The sequence below is a fragment of the Nicotiana tabacum genome, chromosome 1 (genome assembly GCF_000715075.1).
Source record: "Nicotiana tabacum cultivar K326 chromosome 1, ASM71507v2, whole genome shotgun sequence".
Classification (NCBI taxonomy): Eukaryota; Viridiplantae; Streptophyta; class Magnoliopsida; order Solanales; family Solanaceae; genus Nicotiana; species Nicotiana tabacum.
Window position 1 is genome coordinate 146,797,372 of NC_134080.1, and position 12,074 is coordinate 146,809,445.

General features: G+C 41.5%; 1 protein-coding gene across 1 annotated transcript; it reads left to right on the plus strand.

Moving 5' to 3' along the window:
- Positions 1 to 2,042: 2,042 nt before the first annotated feature.
- On the plus strand, positions 2,043 to 5,372 carry LOC107785888 (pentatricopeptide repeat-containing protein At5g55740, chloroplastic-like). Its single transcript, XM_016607280.2, has one exon. It carries the CDS (start codon positions 2,155 to 2,157, stop codon positions 4,675 to 4,677), a length of 2,523 nt encoding a protein of 840 aa, XP_016462766.2. The 5' UTR covers positions 2,043 to 2,154; the 3' UTR covers positions 4,678 to 5,372.
- Positions 5,373 to 12,074: the final 6,702 nt, after the last annotated feature.

The window sequence follows — 12,074 nt, forward strand, 5'->3', positions numbered from 1 at the left end:
AGACCGAATGCGGTATGAGAACTTTTCATACAAACGCCTGATCCATCCCGACAAATCTGGGAACACCTCTGGACACCAAGTAGCGGCTGTAGAGAACAAAAGTAGGTTACTATGACGAATGAAAGAGTAACTGAGAAGTGGTTAAAGGGAAGTTCGCTTACGTCGATCATTCCGCTGCTCGGGAAAGGGCATCCTCTGGGCCGGGATGATGTTCGAGGTCCTCACTCGAATAAACCTACTCATCCACCCTCGGTCCTTCCCCTCATCAACGCTCGTGGAGAAAGATTTTTGGACCGATGCCAAAGCTTGATTAAGCCTCGATACAGCCGAGGGCGGTACAGTCTAATCAAATGGCTAAGGGTGAAAACTTCACCTCTAACCCCTTCGGTGAAATGCCTAAGCATTAGCATTATCCTCCAAAATGACGGGTAGATCTGACTGAGGGTCACTTGATATCGTGCACAGAAGTCAAGAATAACCGGGTCGATCTCCAGGGGCGGGGATTCGACGTACTTATCAGGACCCAGGGTGAATGGGTAAGTGTATATGTAAAGAAAGCCAGCCTTGAAGTCAGTAATGTTATCATTAGGGCCGGGAATCTCTATCTCCACTGCCTCGCCCCATCGACAGTCTTTCCTCATTTTGCTATCGTCGGTCATGATACTAACATATCGGGACACGTACTCACATCGACCCGGCGTAGATAAGGGAGTCTCGATGTCAAAATATTGTGATGTGTCGAGATCAGGAGGAATCCATTGCTTTAAAGTGGTAATTGATTTGTTTTCCCCCTCAGGTAATCGGGACGACGACGCAGCATCGCTTCGTCAGGGGACCGTCCTGGAAGTCCTAGCTATGGAGAATGATAAAAACCCTACTGAGAAAAGAGGGAGGATACGAAGTAGTAAAATTATGGTTCGCGGGCTTACAAAAAAGGTAGAGATGGGAAGTATCTGGCAACCGGTGCATTTATAGGAAGCACTAGAGAAGCAGAAGAGACGAGCCTACGACAGTTCGTGGGTTTCTTGATTACCGCATCTGACAGCGGCCCTGCACGATTCTCTGGGGCATGACATTTAATGCTCTTAGATGGTTGACATCATGGCAATAATGACCTCGAGATGACGATTCAATATCACTTCCTATTACTTCGTTCTAGGAAATGCGGAGACTATCTGAATACGGTGAAATCAGGGGAATCGATTTTCCGCCATTGAGGTATATTCGGAATATCATGTCAGCACCTCGAGGCTATGGTATTGTGATCAAGCTCCCTATCTCGAGGATCGTCCGCGAACCAGCAGAGATTCCGAGAATAAGGAAACCGCCAGCGGCCCCGATAAAGGCAGTTGGACTTAGCAAACTCTAGTACCTCGCCTAGCCGTCCCATCCCCGTATCTTTACATTTAATGCACTTTATACCATATCGCGTTTCCTCGCCTAGCCGTCCCATCCCCGTATCTTTACATTTAATGCACTTTGTACCATATCGCGTTTCCTCGCCTATATAAGGGGAACCCATGCCGCTTTGTAGAGGACTAATGTTGCTCCATTTCTCCACAAGTGCAATAATATCTCTCTCTCTCTCTCTCTCTCTCTTTTCTTTCTAACTTGTTTGTTCTCACTGGCCCGATGCCGCTTCAATATTGATCGTCCCTTATTTGTTCTTCACTATATTGCTTAACATTGGCCGTATAGAGCCTTGCTTAACCATATCCTTTATTGTTATCCCATTCCCGGCTACCCCAGATACCTCGAGCTCGACCCGAACCTGGACCCCGAGGTCCCCATCGATCGGCCCCGCGACCGGGCATCAGGCCCTTCGGTTTGATTACTGCCTTGTTTTAGCTCGCACTTTATCGTTAAATTTAATATCATTAACATCAACTGTTCTAACAACTAACTCGGGAATAGATCACGTATTTTTAGAATCTCATTTACAAATCTAATTGTTGTTGCCATTTTTACGGTAAACATGACCGTTTATGTATTTCACCTTTTATTTATATCAGAAAGAAACTAGTATTCTTTTTTGTAAGTGCTAAAATGACCAAAGCAACCTAAGCATTTTGTATGGCCAAAATGATCCCCATATCCATCTTTTACTCTTTTTCAGAGTTCAGACGATACAATTAAGCTGCTGCTGCTACTTGCATGGCTTCACTGCCCATTAACTCCAATATAAACCCACACACCCTTACCCTTAAACCCAAAACATCTCTCAACTTCCCCCACACTCATTTCATAACTTACCAAGAAGATGGCAGAAACGATAAACTTCTCCATAAATCTTACTTCAAACGCATTGGGTCTCTATGCAAAGAAGGTCAACTTCAAGAAGCTGCGGACCTTCTCAACGAAATGGAGTACCGAAATCTGTACGTTGGACCTGAGTTCTATGGTGAACTCCTCCAAGGCTGTGTGTACGAGCGAGACCTTCAATTGGGCCAGCAAATTCATTCAAAGATTCTGAAGAGTGGTGATTTCTTTGCCAAGAATGAGTACATTGAGACAAAGCTTGTGATTTTCTACGCAAAGTGTGATGCTTTTGATGTTTCCAACCATCTGTTTTGCAGACTAAGAAAACAGAATGTGTTTTCTTGGGCTGCAATTATTGGACTAAGTTGCAGGATGAATTTGTCAGAAGAAGCTTTGTGGAGATTCGTTGAAATGCTAGAAAATGGCGTTTTAGGCGACAATTTTGTTCTCCCAAATGTTCTGAAAGCTTGTGGTGCCCTAAATTTTGTTGATTTTGGGAAATGTGTTCATGGGCATGTCTGTAAATTAGGTTTTGAAGGTTGTGTATTTGTAGCGAGTAGTCTCATTGATATGTATGGAAAATGTGGGGTTTTGACTGATGCAAGAAAGGTTTTTGATTGTATGGTTGAAAGAAATGTAGTGGCCTGGAACTCAATAATTGTGAGTTATATGCAAAATGGATACAATGAGGAAGCTATTGGAGTCTTCTATGATATGAGGACCGAAGGAATTGAACCAACTCGTGTAACTCTGTCAAGCCTTCTTTCAGCTTCAGCCAACTTATGTGCTTTGGAAGAAGGTAAGCAAGCGCATGCTATATCTATTCTTAGTGGATTAGATTTAGATAAGATTTTGGGGAGTTCTCTTATAAACTTTTATGCTAAAGTTGGTTTGGTTGATAATGCTGAGCTAATATTTGATAGGCTGATTGAGAGAGATGTGGTAACATGGAACTTGTTAATGTCTTGTTATTTTCATTCTGGTCGGATTGACAAGGCTCTCAGCTTGTCTTGTTTGATGAGATTGAAAGGCTTTAGCTTTGACTCTGTGACACTGTCATCAATATTATCCGCCTCAGCAGATTTAAGGAATTTAAATCTTGGCAAAGAGGGGCACTGTTTTTGTATCAGACACAATTTTGATAAGGATGTAGTTGTAGCTAGTGGTATTATAAATATGTATGCCAAATGTGAGAAAATCCTTGATGCAAGACGGGTTTTTGACTATACCAAAGAGAAAGATGTAATTTTGTGGAATACATTATTGGCTGCTTATGCAGAAGGGGGTTTGAGTGGTGAGTCGTTAAGATTGTTTTACCAGATGCAGCTCTATGGTCTACCGCAAAATACCATATCTTGGAATTCCGTAATTCTTGGTTTCTTAAGAAATGGACAGATAAATGAGGCCATAGACATGTTTTCACAAATGAAAGCTGTTGGTTTAGACCCTAATATAGTTACTTATACTACTCTTATCAGTGGTCTATCTCGAAATGGTTACAGTAGTGAGGCCCTTACATATTTTAAAAAACTGCTTCAAGCAGGGTATCGACCAAATAGTGCAAGTATCGTTGCTTCCCTCTCAGCTTCTATAAATATAGCATCACTGAACGATGGAAGAGCCATTCATGGATACATTTTAAGGCAAAAGATTCCATTATCTCTTCCAGTGGCAACTTCATTAGTTGATATGTATGCTAAATGCGGAAATCTAAAATGTGCAAAATGCATTTTTAATCTGATCCCAGAAAAGGAGTTACCCTTGTATAATGCTATGATATCTGGTTATGCTTTACATGGATGTGCTGTAGAAGCTCTTGCATTGTTCAAATGTCTATGCAAGGGAGGCGTGGAACCAGACAGCATAACCTTCACTAGTGTCCTATCCTCTTGTTGTCATGCTGGACTGGTAAAAGAAGGTTTAGCTGTTCTTTATGACATGGTCTCTTTGTATAATATGAAGCCAAGTTTGGAACATTATGGTTGTATGATCAGTCTTCTCTCTAGGTGCGGTGATCTCTATGAAGCTATGCAGCTCATTCAGAAGATGCCTTTCAAACCTGATGCAAATGTTTTCGAATCACTACTTGTGGCTTGTAGAGAACTCAGAGAGACACAACTCGAGGAACATATAGCTAATTTTTTGATTAAGATGGAACCAGATAATTCAGGGCACTATGTCTCACTTTCAAATGCATATGCAACAACTGGAAGATGGGATGAAGTCTCAAAACTAAGGGATTTGATGAAAAAAAAGGGTCTTAGGAAAAGACCTGGATGCAGTTGGATTCAAGTTGGAACAGAGTTTCATATGTTTGTTTCAGGAGACAGGTGGCATTCACACATACAGGAAATAAGTACAATATTGGCTTTGCTGGATTGGGAAATGCAGCTTACTAGACTCTCTTTCGACAGCTGAGGGTATCAATTTTTAGGTACATTGTTACCTTTGCAAACTAAGCTCATGTTAATCAGATACTTTCAAGGTTAAAGATGGCTTGAGGACGAGAAAAGCCCCAACATAAGAGAATGTCAAAGCATGTGTGAAATAAGATATATGTATTCGTCTTCAGGAAAAAACATTAAAGCTTTTATGCTGGACCAATTTTCCTGATGGATCAGAGAATTAGACGAGACAACATTATGCTTTGTGAGTGAAATGATTTCTTCAACGTGTTAACCGCAACTTGGATATGGTCAAGTGAAGTCTTATCCTCGTGGAACAAGCAGTGGGCATTTTCCTGCAAGCAACTGTACATCAATCATTTGATTCACAACAAGGATTGATTGATGGATTGGACAGCCTGCCTGTCCAAAGCAGTGGAAATCGATTGTGGACAGAGATGATCCAACATGAGTTTTCTAACGGAATTTCTTCCATTGTTCTAGGTTGTGGTACTACAGACCAAATGGAAATCTTTAAAACTATTGAGTCTACTGTATATGTATACAGTTTGGCATCTTTTTCGAGTAAATATCTGTTTCATCACCTCCTCTTGTGACAAGCATTTACCCTGAAAAATAAGTGAGTTCAATGTGTTGGACCACAAATGCTTTCTGTACAGATCATCCTCTTCATTTTTCATTCTTCTACTGATTCAGTCTTCCTTGAAAGTTGGGCACTGCCATCTATCTATTGTTTTGCAAGAAAATGGAGAAACAAATCTAGATTAACTTTTCTAGGATGACAGCACAAGTGAAACTCTAACATATATGGTTCAAGTTGATGAATGCTCTTTTATGCAATGATCCACAAGGTAATTGATACTACTATATGTTATGTTGCAAATAATTCGAGTTTTACCTGTAGAGGAGAACTAAATGCAACAATGGCATTTCAATCTTGACTATCGGTCTGGAATAAAGTTGTTTATCCATTTACGAAGTAAGAGGGTTTTTACAAACCTGGTCATGGATGTTGTAATGAATTGCGGAGATCAAGTTCTCTAAAATTGTCATCAAGAATTGATATCGCCAGAGTAAACTGTCATAACTAATAAAACATGTCTTAATACATACTTTTAAATAACAAAAAACGTTTTGTGAAAGTAGTACAGATTATATTTCCCATTTCAATGATTATTGGTCTCACTTGTTTTTCTATTTGATGCCTTTTTGCTTCGGAGCCATATGAAGTTGTTAAGCCAAACGATGAAGGTTTGGGAGAGGATGGTAGTGTATACGGGTAAAATCGGGGCTAATGAGCACCTCGATTTCCTGGTGGGGGAAACGAAGCAAGGGCGTAACTACAATGAATAAAATTGAAGTTGGGAGCCTCCTGTATCAAGGCTCGAACAAAACACCTGTCCTCGGAGCCATCGAGACCATGCTCTCCAAACCCAGTTCAAGCTCTGAGACCTCGGAAAGCATTGTCAAACATTCACACACAAACAACAAAGGGCCGTGATATCCGTGCCCGACCAGATTTCATGGCGTGAATCTCGGCCCGTATCGGCAATAGATCAATGATTAGCGAAAAGAATTTTTTTTACCTTTCTTATAATTGTACTTAGGGTAAAATTCCCCTACTATATAAAGGGGAAGTTTGTTATTCAATAGTCACTCTGTAATACGCATATCAAGGCAATATCCATCTGTTTCCTCTGCTTTTAAAGGTTATTCAAATTTCTTAATTTTGCCCATAGTTCTTCATAAGTGTTTTGTCCCGAACCGAAGGTAGGCTACTTGTTAAGCTTATAATCGAGCTCGGACTCAATATTACTACTTGTTTAGCTGTTTATTCTATCTTTAATTTACTTATCTAACGCCGTTAATTACTTGTATCGAATTAATCCACATATCCTTAAAACCGCATATAAATTCAATTGTTATCCATTGTAAGGGTAAAAAGTTTGGCGCCCACTGTGGGGCTAAGGATAATAGTGGTAGTTTGATACAAATTTTCATACCACACTATATTTTACGCTTGTTCTTTGAGATTCTTTCAGATCTACTTGAGAATATTTAACTCTCAATCTGATCACTTGAACGTTGATGTTGGGTCTGGCCATCATGGCGAAAACAACAATATAGTACCTAGCAACGAGGTGTCCTCCTGCTGATCCCAATGGAGTCCTAGTTACTGACCCAATTGATGCCAACTCGTATGTGGCCATCGATGTCGACCGACCCTAAGAACAATGTTCGTGGAGGAGCCTAACCAGCAACTCGGTGTACGCCCGAAGATGAAGGCGACGAGATCAATCTGCTAAGGGGACCACGAACCCAGATGAGCACGTAACCTCCTACATGTGTGCCATCAAGGGAAACAACTTAGAAGATAGCGAAATCGAGTCGGTTTTGTTGAAAAAGTTTGGAGAAACCCTGTCAAAAGGAGCAATGATATGGTATCATAATTTACCCCCTAATTCTATTGATTCATTTTCTATGCTTGCAGATGCCTTTGTGAAAGCGCACGCCAAAGCCATCAAGGTCGAGACCAGAAAATCAGATCTTTTCAAGGTAAAACAAAGAGACAACGGGATGGTTAGGGAGTTCGTACCGAGGTTTCAAATGGAACGAATGGACTTGCCTCCTGTTGCGGATGATTGGGCCGTTCAAACATTCACATAAGGACTTAACCCCCGAAGCTCCTTGGCATCGCAGCAGCTGAAACAAAATTTGATAGAGAACCCGGTGGTGACTTGGACTGAAGTCCATAACAGGTACTATTCGAAAATCAGAGTCGAGGAAAACCAGCTCGAGGCCCCCTTCGGGTCCATTTATCCCATCAGAACTAATGACTGGCCTAAAAGAATCATCGACCATGAACCGAGACCAAACAAAGACCGGTATCAACCATATAACGGAGATCGAAGGAGTAATGGATCTGGGCGTAACCCTACAAGAAATGAGAAAAGGAACGATCGAGGCTGCAGTATCCAGGGACTCATGAGCAAAAACGGTTCGATAGACCGCTCGGGGCCAGGGAGGCACCAAGGTTATCAGAATATAACTTCAATGGTAATGCTGTTGGCATCGTATCTGCATCGGGCGCATCAAGGATACCAAGTGGCCTCGGCGATTATATTCTGACCCTACCTATAGAGACCCTAACTTGATGTGTAAGTACCATGGCACTCATGGCCACAGGACCAAGGACTGCCGACAATTATGAGAAGAAGTGGCCCAGCTATTCAATAATGGGCATCTCCGGGAATTTCTAAGTGATCGAGCCAAAAATCACTTCAAGAGCAGGGAATCCAACAAACAGACCAAACAAGAAGAACCTTAGCACGTCAACAACGTGATCATTGGAGAAGTCGATGTCCCCCAAGGACCAATGCTAATGTGCACTAAGGTGTCCATCACAAGGAAAAAATGAACCCGAGATTATATCACATAGGGAACCATTTCGTTCAATGATAAGGACGCCGAAGGCATCGTACAACCGCATAATGATGCACTGGTAATATCTACACTTATAGATAAATCTCGAGTTAAGCGTGTGTTGATTGATCCAGGTAGCTCGGCCAACATCATCAGATCGATGGTCGTAGAGCAGCTGGGGTCTACAAGACCAAATAGTGCCAGTAGTCCGGGTTTTAAACGAATTCAACATGGCATGCGAAACTACCAAAGGAGAAATAACTTTTCTAGTAAATACCGTCGGGACAATTCATGATACCACATTCTACGTAATCGAGGGGGACATTATATATAATGCCTTATTCGGAAGGCCTTGGGTTCACAACATGACAAAAGTACCCTCGACATTGCACCAGGCACTAAAGTTCCCCACACTGGGAGGAATCAAGATGGTTTAAGTAAAGCAGTCGGCCGCAAAAGAAATGTTCTGAGTAGATAAAGTGATCCTAATGTCCGCGCTCTCAACATTAAAGAACAAGGAGCTGGTTAGGATGGAAGTAACTAAATAGCAATCACCGATACTGGCCTCGGCCGAACCGGAGAAGCAAGGAGCAGGCGAGGATGATGATTACAGAGTCCCCAGGTCGTTCATCGCCCCCGATGATTCCGATGCCACCAAGTCGATGGTCGAAGAGCTGGAACAAGTCATATTGATCGAACTCTTACCCGATCGAAAGGTATACCTGGGCACGGGGCTAACTCCCGGCTCAGGAAAAATATCATTGAATTCCTTATGACTAACATAGACTGTTTCGCTTGGTCCCTTCTTGATATGACATAGATCCCGCCGGAGATAACCACTCATAAGGCGAGCTTGGATCCGAAGTTCCACCAAGTTAAATAGAAGAGGAGACCTTAGTCCGAAGTCAAGCATGCATTCGTCAAAGACGTGGTATCTAAACTCCTTAAAAGAGGTTCAATTCGGGAAGTTAAGTACCCAGATTGGTTAACTAACATAGTAGTAGTCCCTAAAAGGAGAATAAACTAAGAATGTACGTAGATTACAAAGACTTAAACAAGGCGTGCCCTAAGGACTCTTTTCATTTGCCTAACATCAATCACACGATCGATGCGACGGTCGGGCATGAGATACTCAGCTTTCTCGACGCCTATTCTGGGTACAACTAGATCAGGATGGACCCGGGAGACCAAGAAAAAACTTCCTTTATCACTAAATTAGGCACCTATTATTATAATGTAATGTCGTTCGGACTAAAAACGCAGGTGCCACTTATCAATGCCCAGTAAACTGGATGTTCGAAGAATAGATAGAAAAATCAATGGAAGTTTATATTGACGACATGTTAGTTAAACTCCTCGGGTTCAACCCTTTAGTAAATGCCTCAGTAGCCCATTCATGTAGCATGGCCAGTAACAACATCCGTTCTTTTTGAAAGCTTATCACGAACTCATGCAGCAACTCGGACTCTCCTTGTGAAATTCTGAATATGTACGCCTTCCAGGCCTGAACCTTTCTGGCCCCCAGCATGGGCCTTGATGAAAGAATCTACGAGCACTTCGAAGGAATCTATTCAATGTTCGGGTAAAAGTGAGTACCATGTCAAGGTCCCCTATGCGAGGGTTTCTTTGAACTTCTTCAGCACGACCGACTCTATCTCATGTTGAGCCAAGTCGTTTCTTTTCACCACCACTATATAAGTGGTGATGTGCTCCTGAGGGTCCGAAGTCCCATCATATTTCGGCACATCTGCATTTTGAACCGCTTCGGATCAACTCTGGTGTTGTGCTTGATTTGAACGACAACTAGGTGTACTTCTTCGAGTCCGGGCCCTTCATGTGATAACCCAAAAGGTCATCTTTTTAGAACTCAAATTTGTGTCCCGAGGCCTTAAAAACATCATTTTATCTCTCCTTTATTTGCGTTCACAGTCCGAGTGTGTATCCGGAAAGCTTTTATGTGAAAAATTTATGAAATGATGATTTTGGCCTAAAAAGATAATTTTTGTTGACTTCGGTCAACGTTTTGGGTAAACGGCCCCGGAACCATGTTCTGATGGTCCCAGAGGGTCCGTAGTAAGTTATGGGACCTGGGCGTATGCCCGAAATCAAATTCCGAGGTCTCTAGCCCGAGAAATGAATTTTTGAACGAAATTGATAAGACTGAAAATGTAATAATTTAAAGGATTTGATCTTGTTGGTATCGTGCCTGTATTTTGGTTTCGGAGGCCGGTACAGGTCCATTATAATATTTAAACATTATATGTGAAATTTGGTGAAAAACGGAATTGCTTTGACGTGATTCGAACCTTGGGTTGAGAAGCTAGAAGTTTGAAACTATCTTGAAAATTTCATGCAATTTGGTGTTAAATTCGTAGTTCTAGGTGTTATTTTGGCATTTGATTGTGCGAGCAAGTTTGTATGATGTTTTAAGACCTGTGTGCATGTTTGGTTTGGAGCCCCGAGGGCTCGGGTGAGTTTCAGATAGACTACAAAGTGTTTTGGAAATTAAGGAATTTTTGCTGGTATGCTTCAGGTCTGTAGACTTTGCATTTGCGAAGTCTGGCTTGAAAATACGAGCATCGCATTTGCGAAGATGTTTCGCATTTGCGATCAAAAGGGTTGGGAGGGGACTTTCACAATTGCGAAGCTCAGGATCGCAATTGCGATATAAACATGCCGCATTTGCGAACACTTGTTCGCATTTGCGATGATGGCAAGCCAGGCCATGTTTCACATTTGCGAAGTAATGTCCGCATATACGAGTTAGCATTTGCGAACCCCTAATCGCAAATGTGATACCTGCAACTGTTCAAAAACAATTTTGGACGGGATTTTTCATTCATTCTCCCATTTTTCAAAATCTAAACTTCAAGAGGTGATTTTCCAAAAGCTAGTTCTTCCCCATATCATAGGTAAATGATTCTTAACTCATTTCTTTCAATCTTTTACTTCTTTTCACAAGATTTCATCCTAGAATCTAGGGTTTTTCATGGTGGAATTGGGGATTTTTGGGTAAAACTTAGGAATTTCGAAATTTGGGGATTTAGACCTCAAATTGAGCTCGGATTTCAAAACCAATTGTATATACGGGCTCGGGGGTGAATGCGTAATCGGGCTTTGGTCCGAATTTTGGATTTTGACCAAGCGGGCCCGGGGTCGGTTTTTGAATTTTTGGGGAAAATGTTGGAAAACCTATAATTATGCATTTAAATTGATTTCTTTAGCAATAATTGATGTTATTAAATTAATTATGACTAGATACGAGTGGATTGGAGGTGAAATCGAGAGGCAAAGCGGTAATTGAGCTTTGAATCACCTATTGGCTTGAGGTAAGTGTTTGGTCTAACTTTGACTCGAGGGATTAGGGATTCCCAACCTAGTTGCTATGTGAAATTACATGTGTGTGGTGTATAGGTGTGGTGACGAGTACCTATGCGCCGCCAAATTATTTGTTTAGCTTGTTCCCTTCCCCATTCCCAATATAATGTATTCCTATCTTAACTGCTACTTGCTTATTGATGCTTCCATGTCTAATTACTTTTTGTTAAATGTTGTTTTCTCTATTGAAGTTATTAATTGTTCCGTAGTTTCATTATATTATATTGTTGGTTTAAGTTGGTTTATTGGTGCTTCATGGTACACTTTGTTTGGTTTCACTGCATAGTATTATCTGATGAAGTTTCATATTTGTATAGATTTCCTGTTGTTTTGGTTTGAGGTATAAGTGGTGAATGGGTTTTGAAATAAATTGTGAAATACTTGTTCTTATTTTGTGATTGGTACTGATATGGTGGGATCGGGTTACATGCTGTAGCAGGAGGAATAATGGTGAAATGTGATTGTCTGGTGGGATCAGGTTGCACGCCGCAACAAGGAGTAATAAGGGTGGACAGGTGGGATCGGGTTGCATGCCACAATAGGAGGAATAAGGGTGATATAGTGAGGAGTAATAAGGGTGGACTGGTGGGATCGGTTGCACGCCACAAC

Bases quoted from the DNA above. Each gene is read 5' to 3' on its own strand.
- LOC107785888 (XM_016607280.2), top strand. From the start codon at position 2,155: ATGGCTTCACTGCCCATTAACTCCAATATAAACCCACACACCCTTACC.